This window comes from Solenopsis invicta, chromosome 8 (genome assembly GCF_016802725.1).
Source record: "Solenopsis invicta isolate M01_SB chromosome 8, UNIL_Sinv_3.0, whole genome shotgun sequence".
Classification (NCBI taxonomy): Eukaryota; Metazoa; Arthropoda; class Insecta; order Hymenoptera; family Formicidae; genus Solenopsis; species Solenopsis invicta.
In genome coordinates this window covers 9,156,212-9,177,532 of record NC_052671.1, presented here as the reverse complement: position 1 = coordinate 9,177,532, position 21,321 = coordinate 9,156,212, and the positions used below count along the sequence as shown (strand labels likewise).

Sequence of the window (21,321 nt, the reverse complement as noted above, 5' to 3'; positions counted from 1 at the left end):
GACAAATGAGAGCGACTACAAATTGCGCTCTCCGGCTCTCGTTCTCATTCGATTCTCGTTTCATCCTTTCTCTCTCTCTCTCTCTTTCTCTCTCTCTCTCTCTCTCTCTCTCTTCTCTTTTTCTCTCTCCTTCTGCTCTCCCGCTGCCTCTCATTCACCGGATCGGAGCGGACGGGTAAACGCTCGCTTGGCCCTCCTCTTTCGCGCCTCTTCCACTCTCGCGGACTCTTCTCTCCATTTATCCTCCTTCGTGATAATACTTCACGCTCACGGATAACGAAAAGTACTCTCAGCGGGTCTGCGGGACAACTTCAATTATCGGCGATGACGAGCGCGACGTGCGACGCGCTGTCGCGTGTCTCGTGGGCTCGTAAATTTTACGTCCCGAATATTTTGTTGAACCTTGGCATTATCGCGCGAACTATTATTGCAGGTAAGAAGAAAAAAAAAAGAAAAAATTATACACGTCATTATCTCGGAGCATATGTTTCATTTTGTTTGCGCGAGAACTTGTCTCGTTCAGAACTTCCATTCTCAGGCGTTAATCTCGCTGATCGACGTTACGCGCTTCAACATCCCCAAGATGTATTTTCGCGGCCGTCGACTGGAAGAAAGGCAAAGAGAAAGAGAGAGAGAAAGAGAGAGACACGTACTTGCGACGCCCCGTTACAGCCGGAATGCAGCAGTCGGCCGCGACTTGTGTATTTACTCCGGTAAGGACTCCTCCGGTACCGACGACGAGACGGTCGGAGCCGGGATGTTATATCGTGGCAGGGGCCAAAGAGTAGAGAAGAATCGATGGTATCCTCGGTGAGCACTCGCGTCGTGCCTCGTTGCCGTTGTAATAACCCTCGTAGATCATACCGGCACACGTACACGCCCACGTAGCTGTCCCACGTGTACACTAGGCGTTGTATACGCCTCAGCATTTTCCAAACGGGCATTTTTCAGCCTACAGCATCGCGTCTAGATGCAATACGTAAAATCTCCGCGCGCATTTGATTCTTGGAGCGTGAAAAGGCAAAGGAGATGAGTTTGATTATACGAAACGTCAATACGTAACGACACGTGTATCCCTGTCTCATCAGATTATTCGTCAGCTGGCAGAAGGTAAACAGCTTCGAAAGTTACGGAAACTTTATCCCAGCAGCTGTTTTGAGTAAAGATTTCGGTTTCGAGATAAGATACGTCACACGCGTGCGTGTCTTAGATTTAAATTTAATGATAATATAAAAATTCAAAGAAATATTATTTTATAAATTTATTTAATATAGAGAGTAGCTTGTAACATGATTTATTTATTTTTTAATCTTTTATTTAAAATATGGCAAACGCTAAACGTTAGCTGTCAATTGCCGCTTCTTTTTAATATTATAAATGATGTGTAAATATTTAGATAAATTCTCAAAATAATTGTATGAAATTATGCGAATATAAAAGCATTTATGACGCCTAGTGTACTTGACGCATGTACTGGTGCGATTGAGCATTTATTCATTGAACAGAGGCGCAGATCCAGCTCCGGAACGCACGACACACTTCCATTACTTCACGGCAGAGCAACCTTTAACCCTTTGACAGCAATGATCGTTGCATCTATCTCGCAAGTAGTGATAGCACTAATATTTTCACGTTTATAAAGGTATCGAGATCGTTTATTTTAATTTTTCTTTGCAAATGTTTCCATTGTGAAAGGCAAGCGCGAGCGATTGTAAGGTAAATGAAGCGTGGAATTAAATGGGATATCGTTATTATCGCGAGTAATGCAATAATATATACATATTTTTAATTAAACATTATATCTAATTATTGATTTATTATTGCATTAATTGTAAGTTGTATCATTCTCGTGGCATATAAAATGCTGCCAGAAAGATATTTTAAAAAAGCCTGTTTTTCACCTTTGATATAAATACATTTTCTTTATCTATACGAATAATATTCCATTAATAAATAACAGAAGTTATATATGCGCCTATATGTTACGTTGGAAGGCTTATTAATAAACGCGGTGCATTAATAAATTATATTATACGTCAGATAAACCTAATGACGTGATAAAAATTAATTAATGTTTATTAGATTTATAATCTTTAGACTTGGTACAAGATCTATCAACGTTTGTGTGCAACATACACACATTGTTACGTTCTGCTAAACATTGATAAATTAAAAAATTTAAAGATAATATAAAGAAGCTCTAAATCTTTAAATAATTGTATTTTATTTTTATAGCATTTTTTTCAATATTTAATTAATGCGCATGAGGTACAATGCAGTCGACAGAAATTTTTTTCTTATTGCACCACGGATTAGAATTTTATTTATTAAATAATTAATTGTTTTTCAAAACGAGACGGTACTGTAGTTGGAATTTTATGTTTTTTTTTTATAACTTGCATAATTCGCATATTTTTATAACTTACATAATTTTTGCATAATTTACTAAAAGCATTAATTTTACATTCTGTGACGCCGTCGAAAACGATAATTTATACATAAGCATATGAATAGTCTTCTTTGATAAATAATTAACTAGAATTTATAATATATGTTATATATTACGTGTATCGCAAGGTTGATTGAAATTGTCTCATTACGAATTTTGATTAATTACTCAATTAGCGACACAAGGCTTCGATTATACGATCGTGGTTCGGGTTTCGACTCGTTTCGATTCGGGTTAAAACTCGATTCGCTGCTAAAGTTTCCATAAGCACGCAGACTCGCGAAACGGTCGTTAAGGCGAGTCGTGCGTCCGCACGAAGTCGCGCGTGATTTATCAATGGATTTATGGAGGATTTACAACCCAGACAGGACCGGTAATGGGAGCCAATCGGCTGAGCCTTTTAATCCTCTTACACCGTTTTACACCGCTTCTGCGGAAGTGCGTCGGCGATAGTGTCCACGAGCTGCGAGACTCGATGGGTTCTTTCTAATCTAATCGATTTTCACGCCTTCGATTGCGAGAACGTAAATGATGAAGTCACCGGTGCGTTTTTTGAGAATCTGAAAGCGTCGCACGCTATCCGTTATATAATTTCTCAGAAACGGTTCAATGAGCAGTCGCAACACAAAACCATTTTACGAATCAAATTTTTAAGTTATAAAATCTCACAAAATCGTTATACACCATGTAGTACAAGAGTTCCGTGCGGATTAACAGGTTTCTTATAATTTAGGCAGGCTCGCTGCTTTTTGCTCGCGGCAGTTATAGACCAGTTTGTAGACAGAAGATATAAAGGATTTAATAAAAAGAAGCAGCTGGCCAACAGCTTCTATAGCGAGGGAGGGAGCTGTGAAGAATGCCGACAGAAACGCGTCACGCGTTTCGTGCGTTTAATTATTCTGCAATTAATTTAAAGAATTTAATGTAAGCGCTTTTAGCGGCCGCGCACTTGGGCACGCACGTGCGCAAGTCCGCGCGGTTCGTCGCGGCACGCGACGAGCATACGCGCCTACGTGTACACGCGTACGTGAGTAGAGGAATGCGTGTCCTTTATAAATCGGCACGCGTGTATATGGGATGCCGGGGCATCGTCGGCTCGCGCTCCGCATCTTTCGTGACCGTCGGACATTAATTATATGTCGTGCCTTTTTAATACGAATCTCGCTTTTATGAGGGGAGGCGAAAAAAAAAGGGTGGACGGGGGCAGCAAGACAAAAGCACGTTATACCGGAGGATGGGAATTATATTTTTCATATCCGTCGCCTTCGTTTTCACTCTCTCGGCGTCCTGGCTTCGTTTATTCGCCTCGTGAATTCGCTTGTCGATCGCTTGTCGCGCGCTGTACGTTACAAATCGGGATGAGAGAACGGAATGACGAACGTATATAATGCGTACCGCGCGAAAGATTAGCATATCCGAAAATCATCGATCATACGAATTCACGCGAGGACACCTGGCCGGACCTCCCTCGGTATCTCATCTTATCTCTGGTGATCTTCCCCGGAGCCCGTGTCATCTCAATCCTCGACCCGAAGAATTCCGGGGTCTCGTACGGGTTTAGCTAATAAAATCATCTGCATCGGGCCTGGAAATTATCTGACGAATTCATCTGCTTATCGAGCAATAAAACGCCACGGTCGTCCCGATGCCGATGCTATCGCCTCCACTTTTTCTCTCCTCTCTCTTTCCCGCGTAGGTGCCTACTAGACGCGCCGTGGCGCCATGCCAACCGAACCCTTCCTGTACATATGTCTCCTTTCTTATCCACTTTTTTTTATCCGTTCAATACGCCTCACGGGATGCTCCTTAAGTTCGGGGCCAGTTTAATAAGAAAAAATCTTGTGCCCGTTATACGATATTTATATAATTCACTGAAGAAACGATTTCTATAATCTTGCCTAGGAATCTTAGAAGACGCCAGCTATACATTCGAGTTCTCCGTTTGCCATTATTTGTACCGCAAAAGAGCGAGGAAGGAGACATGAATTAAATTGAGAATAAAAATTTGTTAAAGAAATTTATTATTTGTATAGATTCCGTGTATGCGAATTGTTTCATACGTTTTTAATGAAATTATTTTTATCAGACAGAACGATTTCTCAGATATCGGTATCGACATCGTAGATAACATTGTCTCTATGGGTGTAAGTAAATTAAAAAAAAAAAAAATACAAGTATTTTTGACATGCACAGAGACACTCAAAAAAGAAGTGTTTAATTTTAAGATATTAAAATGTTCTCATTTTTGGCTCCGCTTTTTAAATACTACGATGTTTATATTTAAAGCTCTCAAACGTTTAAAGCTATTAAAGATTTCAACTAAACGGTTTAGTGTGTTACATCTAAACACGAGTTTGAAGCTAAAAACATTTTTAGTTATTTAAAAAAAAAAAACGGAGACAGAAATAAAATATTCTAATAACTTAAAATTAAATGAGTTTTTTTGGGTGTATTGTAATAAAAGATATTTAAAGCTTTTTATATATATTATGTATGGAGGATTGGCCAGTATAAATAAGTAAGATTGTATTCCAATATACTGTCTTATCAATATATTTCAGGTCTTCTGCAAAACAAATAGAATATGGTACAATAATATTCGACAAGTGTTGATATTTTCTTCTCTGCCGATATAATAAGCATATACACAACGAAAATAATTATTACACAATAATGTTACACTCTATCTTCAAAATTTACAAGATATCACACATAATAAAAATCGTAAATTATTTTATACATTTTACATTGAACACCTATGCCGTTGTAGTTCGCGTTTGACATTTATGTACAAGGTTTCGCCAAGTCTCGCAAAATACTTATATCTCGCACTTGCCAAAATAAAGCGCAGTCGATCGATTTCACTTTCTCTTTTCTCGCTAATACTACGAACGTACTTTGCCATTAGATTCGAGTATACGAGAAGTGCATGTGAGAAATTGTTTGTAAACGAACAAAAGACTCGCACTAATTACTTGGCGATTAATAAATTGAGGCACGAGCGTGGCTTGTATATTCTTGTATATCTGTGTTTGCTCTGTTATCTTGCCTAGCATATTAACACGGTCGATTACATTCATCCGAAAATTAAGTTCTAGATCGCAAACGATAAAAAATACATTTCTATATATTCGAATGCGGGAAAACTGTATATTTTTTGAGGAAATTGTTGAAGCCGCAAGTATATCACAAATAATATTTTGCTAAATTAAAGAAATTTATTTACAAGTTTCTTTACAGGTAGTTACTAATTTTACGTATGAAGAGAATGAGAACGTAAAATATTAAGTAAAATTTAGCTATACTGTTTTTCGAAATTAAAAATAGAATAAAATAAAATTAGTTAATATATCTATAAAACCACGAAATGTGTATAATACATTCAAATCAAGACATGGCCAATAACGGTCAAAGCGGATCTTAGTGCTCAAATAATAATTTTTCTAAGTGATTTTATATACATTTTCTAGTTCCCTGAACTTGGCGCCGCATATTCGTCGATCTTGAAGCGCAGCTTTTAAATTGAACCAGAAAAGTAATGTTACAATATTAAAATGCTAATCAATTTAATAGTATTAATGCTTACAAGCATCTATAAGATGCTCCTTGTTCTAAAAAACTCTCTGAAGAATTTGTTGCGATAAATATTACCTTGATTAGCAATTTAATATTGTGTTGTGTGTGATTATTTGAGCACTAAGATCCGCTTTAATCATTATTGGTCATTTCTTGATTTAAGTGTGTGGTAAAATAAAATTATCTTACAATATTTAGAGAGTAAATTTAGAAGAGATTAAGAAAATAAATTTCGATATTCTAAAATATAAAATATACAATGAAGAATTCATAATAATTATATCCATAAAATTTATACAGAGATAATGAAAGAATTGTATAATTGGTATAATATAAATAATACGTCAGATACAATATCAAATCACAGCGAATAAGATAGAAAGAGGTACAATTGTGCTATGTGCAAAATTTCTTTTGTACACAGCGTGCAGGAAAATTTTTTCGAGATGTACTTTATCCAAGTATAGCGATCTTAAAAGTAATTTATAATTAGATGACCAGAATTAAGCGAGAAAACATTTTGTTTTAATCTTCAGTCTTTTATGCTTCAAAATGGTTCATTACGATTTACCATCAATGAAAAAGAAACCAATTAGACGTCTTATTCAGATCACAAAGGCAATTGATGATAAATAATCGCGATAAATTAATCGTAAAGTAAACGCGAAATTTAGAAATGTATTAATATTGTGTCTAATAATTTACACTAATAAATGAAAATCAACTGGTATGTGAAAAACACAAATAAGTAAAGAGAGCCTTACTCGGTCAGAGCGGATCTTGGTGCTTAATAATATTTTTGCGTGAATCTTACAATTTCCAGTTTATGCAATTGCGCGCGGATTACTTGTCAATCTAATAATTTAATTATTGAATCTTTGCGCAAATGAAATTTATTATTCCTGCCGCCTTTCATGTTTCCAATGTAATTTCGCTCATTCTCTCTAAATCTAAAATCAGCGAAATCTTATTGATTCGTAGCTATATTTATAACTATGATCGTCAGTGACTATTTCCTATCTTGTGTGATTCCAACTATAAGGGGGCACTTTCACTGATCGGAATCAGTATATTGTTGTTGAAAGATAATGTACATATCACTGATTGATGTATTTATAAGTATAGCACTGGAATCCGATTGTTCACTGTTTTTCAGTGCATAATACACTGATAGCATTGGAATTAGACTATTCACTGTTTTTCGGTGCATATTACACTGATTTAGAGAGTTCGTACGCTTGTCTCCCAAAATGTTTGAGAGTCATCACCAAACTGAGTATTTTTTTGAATTGATAAACATCAAGTATGAATTTTCATCAATAAAACAAACAAGAAGATAATGTGTTAGCATAGTAGACACGTGTAGATCTGTTTCTCATTCATTTTGATCGATGCTGTCCAAAGCATTGTCCACTCTCTATTTGGGTATGCTATATAAAATTATATCGCAGATATTGCATCTTCCAATGTCTAGTGACTTTTTGAATGTAGAGGTCGATCCGGCGTTAGCGCGAATCGTTGGTAACCTATGTCATGCATAATTTTTCTCCCTGGCCCAGCACAAGCAGTACACAGCAAATGAAATTCCGATTTATACGAGAATAATTCTTGTATAAATTTTGTCAAGAGACCCGGTTGTGTTTCGCATCAAAATGAAATTGATCGTCACCTCTACGCAACTCATCCAGAATTGAATATAAATTAACTTAAAATTACGTTATCGCAATAATTCTATATTATTTTATTAAACCGATCGCGTTTCCAATAGACTTAACCGATAACTCGGGTTATTATTAGATGTGTGCAAAAGTTCGTCTTTTTTTTCAAATTTTTATTTGCTTATCATAAAATACTGTGACTGTAAATAAATCCGAAAAATATTTTCCCTCGTTTTCTATAATTTCCTGAATGCCTTTCGGACAACTGTCGAATTCCTTCGCGAAAGAAAGATATCGGTTTGAAAGGATAGCGTTCAGCATGAACCGTTTTCGGCTAAAAAAGCTTGAAATAAAATTACATTTTTTACATTTTACCAAATACAACTGTAAAAAATCTTTTTGCTATGAATATTTGATTTTGCCATTAATGTAGAAGACTCTGTAGAAAACTATTACATATAATTCACTCTTCATCTCCAGTAATAATTTTCCACAAAAAAATTTTGTGCACTGTTTGAAAAGCAATGAAACGCACGTATGTACTCAACTGGCAGATAATTCTAACCATTTTTCGAGCTTTTGAATTTGTCCCGTTTTATGTAGTCTTAAAACTGTTGTTTGGTCAACTCCAAGCTGTTTTGCAAGTTCTTTGGGACGGGTTTTTATTCAACAACGCTTTCAAATTGCCGATCTCAAGCTTTCGCAACGTTCCAGATCGCGGATGATCACTTGCATCAAGATCACCGTCAAAGCGACAAAATCAATATTTGCACGTATCAAGGAACACAATATTTTAGAAAGGCATTTTAGAAAGTTTAATACCCAACTTACACTTACAAAATGACGGGAAAACATTTCAATTTAAAATAATTAGATTAGAGGGCTGAATAAAAGGACTAAAACTTTTGCATACATCTAATATATCACGTAGATAACTTCATTTTTACCTTACATGTATCTATAAACAATGATATTACACAGTGCAAAGTCTGAACCAGCGAATTTATAAAGGGTGTTTGATAATTATTGACACAACCCTTGGGTAGAGCGAACTAAACTGAATAGAAAAGTCCTCCGTTATTTGTGATTTTTGCAATAACAAAAAATTAATGATTAAAAATTATCAAATGAAAGCATATCTTGCCCGATCCACAGGCAGATGTAAACCAAATACAACTGCTTAGTCGTCCAGCATTATATGCGTTCACTGTTACTAAGCACTTGAGGAGTTGTTTACAGGCGGCATTGGATATGTAGGAGCGCTGCGTTACTACATATAATTGTACCGTTCGTAAAACATATCTCCAAACATCTCATTATGCTGTTATCAACCATAAAATTGAGCTGTCTCTTCGTGCAGATGCAAGCATCTACTCGCGAATTTTTTTTATTAATCATTATTTCATGAGAGACTTTTCTATTTAGTTTAATTCGTTGCATCTACTCACGATCGTTGGGGGTAAATATTTATCAGACACGCTGATTTTTCGTTATGCTAAATGAATGAATAGTATAATTTTATCCGAAATCTCTTCAATGATTATAGAAAAAACATTCGAAAAACCTTATTTTATTTCCAAGGACATTTTATGATCAACAGAACTTTGTAGAAATCAAATAAAGAAATAAAGAAAATTTTCTAGAAATGTACTAAAGGACAATGAAAGCGTATTGATGCGTAAATAATACAGCTATAGTATTTTTTAATAAACGTAATATTCGTAATTGAATTGATGGATTTGACTCATTTTCGCGCGTTATCTTCAACGTTACAATAGATTAAAAGAATATTAAAAAAATCTTATGCTTTAAAACAGTGACAGATTGGCGCTTCTAGATTGACAAAGGCTCCCGCACACAGTCAAATGGGAAACTGTCTCCTAATGAATTTTGTTCATTTTTTTGTAATTTTGTATTGGATGAAGATAAAAGTTTGTGTTCGATTTATTATTAAAACAAGATGGTACAAAACACTTTTTTATTACTTTATTAATTTATTTGCTTCGATCAACAAATGCAACATCTATACAGGGTGTTTGATAATTAATTATTAAACTCTTGCATAGAAATAGAGTTGATTAAACTGACATTGAGTCGAAAAGTTCTGTACCATTTTGCGATTTTCGCAATAGATAACGAGTTATTAATTTATAACTTTACAATTGCAAAATGGTACATGACTTTTCAACTTCAATTTAGTCTATTCTATTGTATGTACCTCTATGCAAGAGTTTAATCTTTAATTATTAGACACCCTCTATAGCAAACTTCAGAATGTAACTTCTTTTTTAAATATCGAAATACGATCTGTCAATGTTGAATCTCTCAATAGTCTCTTCCGTTAAATTTTGTGAATTATTTTACACTAAATCGCGCACAATGTCATCATCTATATGTCAGAAGGTCAAAAAGAAAATAATCACGTCTAAATTTTTAATTTAAACTATTTTTTAACAGTTTGATTTGCTGATGCGCAATCCTGATGAATATTTTTTTATGGCAGTGCCACTTGTTACAAACTCTTCAAAAACTCATAAAGCATAAATGATTCTTATTTTCTTATTAACGGGTATCATGATAAATCTGGGACATCTTGTAATTTTAAAAGTTCTCAATTTTCATGCTCTCTGTAGATTAAACTACAATTCTCAGAGCCTATTGATCACATAAACTATAAAATTGCGAAAAATGAACAAACTCCACCGTGAAAGAACCTATGTGTGGAGCACTTTAAAAGTTAAATTCATGTGCAAAGTTAGAAGAAACAAAAAGTGACAAAAGTTCGAATCAGATTAGCCAACAGTGTTTACGTAAAGCAGAGTTCGACAAAAAATGCACATTTCGGCACATTTTCAGCTAGTGTTATTCCCTTTATCTAACCAATCTGCACGCAGTCCAAATGTCAATCGGCAATTGGATTGCGCGGGAAGTAGTAAGGTAAAAAAAAGGGAAAGTTTTAAGTTGAAAGTCAGCTGAAATGAGCAACTTTCTGCTAAGCTCTGATATAAAGGAACAATGTTCATAAAGGAAAAAAGATAAATTAGAGTAAAATCAAATCGTTAGATAAATAATAAAACGCAACCGTGCTTTGAAATTAAAAGATACCATAGACAAAAAGTCTTGAAAGATATGAACGTGGGATGGACAAACATTAATTTTCTAGAAATTGCTTCTAAATCCAAATTTGAAATTCAAATTTTCAAATTACTATCACTTGCAAAATTAAATTTAAAAGTGTTTTAAATTTAATCCCATGATTTTTTCACATGAACTTTTCAAATAAAAATCTTATGATATTCTGCGTATGAATTTGTCATGATAAAAAATTTTAAAAAAATATTTTGTAATAATTTCTATTACTTTCTAATATTTTTTAATGTTTTTTAACATTACTCTAATATTTTCTAAAGATTAAGCAATGTATATTACTTTTATGAAGTGCATATTTATATTATTGTTATAATATTGTTATAATAATATTTTTGTATTATAATGTTTCATGTATTTAATATTAGAAAAGTATTTTATTTTTTAATTAATTTATAGTATTAGTATTTATATTTGCAGAATGTCAAGAAGAATCGTTTGATATGAAAAGATTATGTGATTTTATTTGAAATAATAGAGATATATCACAAAATGTCCTCTTCACAAAGAAGTAACGTTGAAAAATGTTTTTTTTGTTTAATAATCGTTAATTTAGAAACATTTTAAATGAATGAATTATATGATATACCTTATATTACTCAAAAATGTGTTGAAATATTCTTTAAATTTGTATGATGTCGAAAACGTTAGAGTGATGCTTACAGCGAATACGTTACTCCATTCTAAATATCCATGAGCTTCTTTATATAAGGCGCCAACGGAGCCCGAATAGTACATCATATGATGAGTACGAAATTTCGCCACAGGCATGTCCCCGAATATTTCCTCGAAGGATTATCTTCGATAAATCGACAGATGATTGTCATTTGTAGTTCCTTTGACGAAACTCATCCTCAGCAAGAAATCACATCATCAAATTGAGGTGAACGGATAGGAACGGAGATTTTTTTAGAAAGACTCTCACTTGGTCACAACTTCGATCCTTCGATATTTCCTAATAAGCGGCTGCTTGGTGGTGTATCAATTGATTGAAATGATGACCAAGATGATGCGGCTGTGGTGGACCAGGTAGGGGCCCTGGTTGAGGCCCGACTGTCGGTGCCTGACAAACGTACCATTCCGTCACCTCCGCAGCTCCACGAAGCGAGGGATCGTGAGTTCGATTCGTAGACGGAAGATTGGTTGTTGTCCTTGGCGGGATCGGAGGTGGCTGGGATGATTCCGTATTACCAGTCACCGACAGACTACCCCCACTACTGCTGCTCTCTTCTCCCTCGCTCTCGTATCCTCCTCCTTTACCCTCGGGTAATCCATGTACCTGAAAGAGAGCATCGGAAAAGGATTGCATTAGACGACTGTAATGACGAATTTTATCATTACCATTGTAAAAAAAGATGTTAGGTATTACTCTATAAGCGCTACGATATTTTTAGAGTATTATACGAATATTATTAAAAAATTAAAATAATATTAAAATAATATTCCGAGAATATAATATTTTTTAATATTATAGAAGTATTATTTTAATGTTACAAACGTATCTGCTTTATATAATATTCCTGATATATTATTGCAATATTCATGGAATATTATAAAAATGTTCTACGAATATTATTTTTCTTCAAAATTTAATGTGAATTATTATGCAAATATTATGAAATATTATGAAATAATATTTCAAAAATATTATTTAGGTAGTATTAAATAATATTGTAGCGTTTATAGGGTAGGGGAGACTGGGGTAAATCGGATCGTGTTCCAAATCTTTTTAATTTAAATGAATACGGTTAAGCAGATTTGGATGCCATTTATAATGTAAAGTCCTTATAAAACACCGAATATGTGACAGCAGTTTGACAGTTTTCTGTCAAATCATTCACAGAATAAACGCAAATATGTATTTTCAGTCATTGTACAAAATTTAAAAAAAAAATCCTTGTAAAACATTATTAAAAAGTGTTAAAAATTTGAAAGATAATTGATTTAAGATAATTAAAGAGTGTAGAATTAAAAAATATCAATTATTTTGTGATCTTTTTTACGGTTTATTGTAAAAATTGTTCCAAAGTTCGAAGAGACTCGTGTCCAAATCGGACTTTTACGTCGGAATTGCAACCTGATCGTAACACTGGCAATCAGCCGATCAAATTTGGTTAGGACCAAATCCTAACCCGACCAAATCCGTTCTAGGGAAATGTTAAATTAGTAACATATTATGAATTATCAGACTCGGAATATGAATTTTATTGATTTTGACTCTAATTATATAATAACAATATCACAACATGACCCGAAAACGTCTAACTATATAAACTGTTACTAATTTGTTTTTTTTTTTTTTTAATAAAATGCGAGGGGAAATTCACAGCCGGCATTGGTGTACAAAATTTCGGCAGTGGACTGCCGAAAAAAGTAAGCAGTGACCTATAATATTGACGGCATTGTCGTCAGTGGTTGGGGAGTGGTGAGCTCACTTCAGAGTCGATCATGGGGTTGAGCACCAAAATTTTTGAATACTTCGGGAAAGCTTTAGAATTCTTGTGCAGGCATTGGTGTATGATAATGGGCACGCGGTAGTGTTCATAATTGCATGGCATTGCCTTAATTTTAATATAGGATTGACGGCATTGTAGGCATTGACTAACAATAAGCATTGTCGGCAGTGTACAAAAATGTCGGCAGTGTTTTACAGCAATGCCAAAAATCGGCATTGGTGTACAAAATTTTGGGTTGTGAATTCCCCCTCGATAAAATGTTTATTTTTACTATCAAATTGCTCGTTTTTATTCAATACTAAAAAAAATACATTATAATCTTTTGAAATTCTATTTAAAAGTTGATAAACATAGGAGTGTCCGATTTGGAACCAGTAGTTCCAAATTGGATCGAAAAAAGCGTTTTTACATTTTCCGTTATAATTTAACATAGATGAGAGATATGTCAAAATGGTCTCAAGCAAAAATGAAGGAAATTAAATTATCTTTCTATTAGCACTTTCAATTTTACGATCGGACTTTATTTGCGCCTTATAGAGAGCAAAAACTGTAGCTAGGTCCAATTTACCCTACTCTCCCCTATATTTTTGTTTGTATAAAACTGTTTCAAAAAATATTGTTAAATATCAAGTATAATTCTAGCTCTACATATGTATACGCAGTGTCAATTTGTTAAAAGGTCAGAAAAGAACGATAATCTAGATAGTTATAATAAATCTGTTAATTATACATATCTGAATCCGGATCAATCGATAGATTTTGCTCATAATAATTTATGCGCAAAATCCCTCTCATAACTGCAACGTATCGTTAAAAGTTACCTATCATTTTCCCAGAAGAGATGACTTTCGTGTATTTCGTATAATATACAGAACATATTTTTGATTTATACGGTACATTTCGCGAAGAACTTATAACACTGGGGGACTTGGAGTCGATCGTCGAGATATCGAGACTGAGATCACAAGGATCAGCGGAGAGAGTAGCACCTTGGCCTGACCCAAGAAGTCCAGAACGAAAGCAACGGGGATCAAGAATCCGTTTCCATCTCTCCGGTCCTTCTTTCATAATTCAGTGAGCAAATCTCGACGACTGCCTTCCGCGAATCACGTCTGCGAAAACCTTGGAGTAGCGAAAGCGTTCCTGGTGAAGCTGACCTATCACGCGTGTATCTCGGAAGTTGGGTTTTGCACGGTTCCCTACCTTTCCTTCTGCCTTTCCGTGCTGAGATAATTTCTTATTAAGATTCCGCGATCGTTCATGCGAAAAAATCACCGCAGTCGTAGGAACGGTGTACAGTTTTGTTTCATTATTTTTACAATCTTCAGCATTCCAAAGAATGTATACGCGAAGTAGCGATCCAAGTTTTGGTACAAGCGGAACGTGATCGTCGCGGTTGATCATGGGGACCACGCGCCTTTTCAACTGTCTTTTTAATCCAACGTTAACCTATTTGCAGTTTTTGAATGTAGATATTTCGTATCATAATCGTAATATTCAGTTCTATCTATTAAGCTGTCTATTAAAATAAGTTTGCGTGATTTAAACTTCCGTTATGCTCATTCGTGCTAACATTCCCTTTCTTCCTTCTCTTAAAGTTGTTTTTAACTAAAGTCGAATTACTGAGCGTGTGGCTTGCGCAAGCAGCCCAAATGTGTAAACGATAGACTCGAATTCCTAGTAGTGCATTCTCATCTGCTCGCCGAACTATTTTCGTGATTAACCCGGAAGACATACCTTCATGTGTTTGCGTAGCGAACTGGGATGGGTGTAGGACTTTTCACATCCTGACACTCGACAATTGTAAGGCTTGTCCGAAGTGTGGACGTGGCTGTGCTTCTTTCGATCGCTGCTGTTCGCGAACCTCCTGTCGCAGTTACTAAACTCGCATTTAAAAGGTTTCTCGCCTGAAAGAAGAAATTGTAACGGCACAGGTCAATAATATTCCAATTGTACACACACACACATGCAATATAGTATAACGTTCCGCGAAAGAAAATTATTAAAATATAATGTAAAATATAGAAAGAGAGAATGAACGAAATGATTGAATCGAATTTAATTTCCAAAGATTTGTACAAATGGTATTATAAATAATATCCGATTATAAAATGAATCGGAGTTAATCATGAATAATCATCGTGTTACGAACATATTAGGAAGAACGGAATTCGCAATTACGTAGGTGTTAGTAATTAAAGAACGATTACGCAAGCGCGTTACAGAGAGGGAGTCTCATCTTGATCTCTGTATATCTTGATGAGTGGCGGCGGAACTCCTCTCGATGGCTTCTCTTAGCTTAGGGTGAAGAGAGGGGAAGAGAGAGAGAAAGAGATATCGAAAGATAAGGTCCCCTGCACACGAATGGCCGCCGTTGTCGGGGCGCAGTGAGATCGCGTGGCGTGACTCTTATTTATTTCCAACGGAAGTTGACTGGAATATATTTTACCGTGTCGGTCCACACCCCCGTATTCTACTCCCTTTTCCGGAGCTTCCTCCTGGCGCTGCGCTCTCGAGGAGAGCAGAGACGCGCGAACACAGGAAGCGCGAACTTGGCGGATTTTTTATGGGAAAAATGGCGGCTCTCACCCTTGGACAAGTTGCGGAGACGAGCCGCGGCGAGAATTGGGAATATGTGTTACCGAAACGCATAAAAAATCAAAATGAGTGTTGAGGGGGACGCGACCGGTGTAGGGTCCATGTATTTCTCTTTCCTTTCTCCAGCAAATTTTAATGGAAAAATCTTTATTAATAAAAACTCGCAAAATATTTGGCAAATATTAAAATGTAATACAGAAATATTTAAAAATTTTTCGTTTTTATTTTATTTTATTTTTTTATTCGATGATGAAGTCTGCAAAATAAACAGATTGACTACACTGGCAGTTATCGAATGAATAGATTCTCCTTCTCGAAGCGACGGCAGAAGCCATCGTTTCGCTTACTTTACGCTAAAAACGATTTGTTTACGAAGCGTAAAACTGCAGCTGATCTTGTAAACGGCTTTGTGTTTCTTAGAATCGCTCATTAAACTTTCGGGCATAACGACATCGTTATTCTAACGTGTAAATAATGTGATAACTTTACATGATGTATCATCGTAAAGAGATCGCGCATCGCCACGATACAGATTTTATTCAAGTTGCTCAGGTATTGCCAGTCCGAACGCCTGTGATGGCATCATACGCAAAGCAGGCGTCTTAAATATTTATGAAGTTGTGGAGATAACGGTCCCACGCACCGGCGTCACCTCTTATCTCGCGACGCTGCGACTACGTTTTTTTCTTTATTCGCCACCGGAAAGATTTCAATTGCCGGACTTTACGACACTTTCGTTATCTCGATCGCAAAGGCGTATCCCGCAATCGTGATATTGCATTTACGGAATGCGAAATATTTATTTCGCAACGACGTAAATATTTATGAAGCGTCTTATACATATTCGCGAGGAAAGATAAGCTATCAAGCCGGGGCCCGCAATATTCTTGTCAAATAATTTGAACGTTCGACTATCTTATGATTTTTGCGCGAGTCAACGACACACCGTGCGCACCCCAGTCGACACTGACTATCAGCTACATTACATATGTATATGTGAAAAATTCGCACTCAATAATATAAATGTAATATCACAACATATTATGTTTAAATTGTTGAGTGGAAAATTTGAACACAGATATAATACAGCTGATGCTCGGTGTCGACTGGGATCTCTCTCGTCTCAATCCGTCCTCCCTCCATTCCGCGAAAGAGTTGACTTGATTTCAACTTTTTGTGGCTTGTCTCCACCCATCGATTCACACCTTCTCGAGGAACCCTCTCTCGCTGATTGAAAGGGGCACGTTCGCTCGCACGGCCAATATGCGCCATCGTCATCTGGTTAACCGGCAGCTCGCATAAAAGGAGCTCGTCTGGCGATTGGGAGGGGGCCCAGAGAGTGCCGTGGCACTCCTATCCAAAACAGAACGATTAATAACTTTTCAAATCTGTCCCCGGCAGGGTCGTGAGTCGGGGTACCGTGCTTCGGTAGCGCGCGCGTTGGCAAATAAATAGCAGATAAATAAAAGCGCGCGTCTCTCCTACGTCGTGCATTCTGTCGTGCGCGCAGGGTTGCGTGTGCAGATGGCAACAATATGCCGTGAAATATTGCTGGTGGTCGATGTGTGCCACCGCCGCGATACGCACGCAGACGCGCGTATTCATACGTGTGTATGCGTGCGCCAGTGTCAGAGCCCGAGACCATGATCGCTAGTGCTTGAATATAGGGTGTCTCAAAAATGCGATCTTCAGTCGCAATCACAAATCTATCGATTGCTCTTTAGCGTCGCCGTTTTCTTATTATTATTAAAATGCTGAGGGATCGATTTCCTCATCGCAAGCAATTAAGAATAAAGTATTGTACTTTTCATGAAGTACATTCTTGCCAGTGTGCGATTAGATAAGCAGAATCGCATGTTTTATTAAAATTTGAATAATTATAGGAAAATTTTTAATTGGATATTTTTCATAATTTTCATTAAGATGCTCAACTGTGTTTCCCTCTCAATTTCTTGAAATTTTCTCTAAATGATTCTTCAACAGATCAGTATCGCTAATCAGATTGCCAAGGAATTTGTCATTAAGACTACGTTTCGTAGTTCCGAGACAACCTGTGCATATGATAATGCATGTTCCGTGTACGCATTTCGTTCTTACTGTACCTATGTACGTACACCTAGAAGATAATCGTCTACATATGCGTAACGTGTGTCACGCATATGCATATAGATATTCGCACATCCCCATATACAGTTACAGTACACATTGTATATGAGGCACGCATACGTACGCGCGAGAAATATAGTCACGGGCGGACTCTGATTGTGTCGGTCGCCGTGTCCGTATCCTTGGGCACGCACGTCTCTCTATGTGTGTGTGTTTGAAATTCATGATACACCAGGTTACACCGTGGTATAGCACAGCCAAAAGGGGAACACAGTTGAGGCAGTTTCCGAAGGGCAGTACAGGCATCGTGTTATGACTTTCAGAATGGAGAGGCACAATGGCCCAGATCCGCGCCGGATAAAATAGTTATTATAATCGTTTTGGCTATGGCTGGAATCGAAGAGCGATACACGCGCGTTTATATGTATATATACGTACATATATATACACATATATATATAATACACCGGCGTCATGGAAGAATGTGCGGGTTCGATGATATAGATCGTGAGTCCGTACTTCATCTATTGGGGGATAAGGCATTTAAACAGAAGATGCGCGTATCTCTTATTTACTGAATCATAAAAATGCTGATTTTAATCTGCACACAATTCTAAAAGTAAAATAATCGCCTTGACACATCTGCCGTGTATAATTTTAAGCAATTATGCAAAATAAGTCCTTCGTACGGAAACTGCGCGAATTTGAATTTTAAATAATCGAAGATTCCGTTATATATGTATTGTTGATCGTCCGTTTTTAAATAATTTTTCTGCTTTTTTCCTTTTATAGAAGATATTAAATAGAAAATACTATAATTATTTCTATTCTTAACAGTAGAATTATTGGCTCTTAAAAATATTGCCGGTTTCTCAATATTCTTTACAAAATCTCTGAACTTGTTAAATCTTGTAAAGATGTAAAGTATCATAAAGTATCCACAAGTCATTGCACTTCCGCTAAGAATTTGAAGTGAGAATAACAAATTCTCGTCTTCCATAATGGTCAGAATCGGAAGTGTTCTATCAGCTCGAAAAGGTGACTCGAAAACCGGTATGGAATCCCACCTTTTCTTTACCGCACCTTCGACGGAGACTCATTGATTCCGTTTTTCGGAAAAATCAGTCGGGTGATATATGGGGCGTACATCATTGTCCATGGGGCCCGAACTTGCAACCTCACTAACTTCTTTCCATCTTTCTCTCGTCATCTCCCTTCTATGCGTGGATCTCGCGCGGATAATGGATGATTTTTCGTGGCCATTGTATCGTAGAGGACACCAGTCTTGGGACCACCGGACATTGTTGTAAACCTTACGGGATCGTAGAAAACTACCCTCCCCACCTTTATAGCGATCTTTCAGCCCTCCTCTTCTTCTTTCCACGCATTCCCGTTTCCATTTTCGGAGGTCCCTCAAGTGGATAATTTTCTTGTTATACGTTCGGCATTAGGAAATCCTGGAGGTTCTCCTGTCAAATGTATATCGATTGCAGTCATCGCGATTGGCCAAGGAGATACGAAAGTCACGACAAAATCAGTGTGACTTGATCTTACCACGGTTTAGGATCTTTAGATATTGGATCTAGCTCGAGGCACTTTATGTTGCACAAATAATCTGCGATCGATGGATTTTTTTTGCCTTTTTTGCGACGCGCAATCTGCCGTTCATTCTCTCCGAGCAATTCGAGAAAGAGAGAGTCAGAAGGACGCGGAGATTGGTGATTTTTTTCCACGTGAGAAAGGAATTGAAAACGAGGAATGATAAACGTTATGATTTAATGAGCGATGGATGGATGTACGTGCAATACGTTCGGGAGGAATTAAAATCTCGAAACGCACCACGGGAGGGTGATTTCATCGGTGGCGTTCGGAGATGAAATCAGTCGCCGCGCACACCAGTCACCGTCCACCAACGCTACGTTTGTTTGGATTGAACGAGGTTAAAAAAAATATTGCCCGATTTGCACCTCCGAGATTGCGGAACCGAACGGTTGAGATCTAATACCTATCTCCAATCGCCTCTCGTTTTGGGTCACTCCGGGAGTTCCGACGGCATGTTGCGTGCACCTGCTATGTTTGGCATCCACAGATATGTTCACGATACTACGATTACGACGGGACGGAATCTCGAATCTGTGTTAGCGAAGAAAAAAGCGATTCCTCTTTCCGCACGAGCGCTTGATTGCGAGCGCAAGAAGGGAAAACGAGGGACGAAGAAGACGGACGTTCGGAACTTTTCTGCGAAAACGCAACTGGACTTTTTTTCTGTCGAGGATGGTCGCGCGCGCGTTCGGAAACGAGGAAGAGCAAAGAACGAGAGAAGGGGATTGGGCCTGAGGGAACGCAATGCAGAAAAAAAGAACCGCAGATCCGTGGGTAAACGTAACTACCGGTTGATGCGCCGATCATTCCGCCATGTTGGCTTTGAAAGGGAGAGCGCCATCGGCAGATGTTTCTTTGCTGAAGTAATTCGAGTGTTTGCTCGTTCCCTCTCTTCTTTTCTGTCGTCTCTCCTTTTCTCTCGTTCGCGCGCTTGCTCCAACGCTATCTTCCTCACCCGTGCCCCACAAGGGCCTCCATAATATATCCACCTCCCGACGTCTATTGGAAAGCACGTTAGGCCACTACCTCCAGATCGCGTTAGGATAAGATAATGGTTGACCCAAATAATGTCCTGACGAAGCTAAGCGAGATCTCGTTCCCATCTAAACCGCCTCAGAAATTATCGCACCGTTCCAGATTTGCTCGCGTATTGGATTCCTGCGAGTATAATATTGCAGAAATTTGCATCTTCCACTTTCCGTCCGTAATCTACTTATGCAGCTGTTAATAAAACTATTTCTAGTTAGTAGGCAGGAAACATTTCTAGTGGCTAAATAGCCTGCAACAACCAGAAGCTCTCCGGTTCTACCGGCACGATATATTTGTCGCTTCTTACTGAGAATCACCAGTCAAGCGGACACTTCTCATCCTTGATCCGGTTCCCCGTGCGTCCTTTACCATCGCTATCTTGACGTTCTGTCGTGACTCCTTGAAAATTCGGTAGCCCAAGAGCGTCCCCGCGCACGTAGGTGTAGTTTAGAGTCGTATATCCTCGGCGGTTATCTGAGCCCAGGGATGCTACCGTCGCCGGACCCTCTCACGGACGCGCGTTGAGCCGTACGCACACGCGCACCTCTAGAATGCGGGGGACTGGTGTCGCGCCGGGGTTTACACGACGTTTATACGTGTTTATGTAAACGCCGCCATGTCCAGCGCGCGCACACGTGTTGCTGCCGTTGCTGCGGTTGCTGCTGTCGCTGACAACCAATCTCTCTCCCAGCTTCCCTCA

At 37.5% G+C, this 21,321-nt stretch overlaps 1 protein-coding gene across 1 annotated transcript in view; it reads right to left on the bottom strand.

Annotated features, from left to right (window-relative positions):
* Window positions 1-11,229: 11,229 nt before the first annotated feature.
* Window positions 11,230-21,321, bottom strand: part of LOC105200908 (pair-rule protein odd-paired) — a 35,723-nt gene continuing 25,631 nt past the window's right edge. Inside the window, exons 2-3 of the mRNA XM_011168711.3 lie at window positions 15,024-15,193; window positions 11,230-12,109 (exon numbers count right to left, since the gene is read on the bottom strand). Of these exons, the coding sequence (XP_011167013.1) occupies window positions 11,786-12,109; window positions 15,024-15,193 (494 nt within the window). The 3' untranslated portion in view covers window positions 11,230-11,785. The remainder of the gene's footprint in view (window positions 12,110-15,023; window positions 15,194-21,321) is intronic.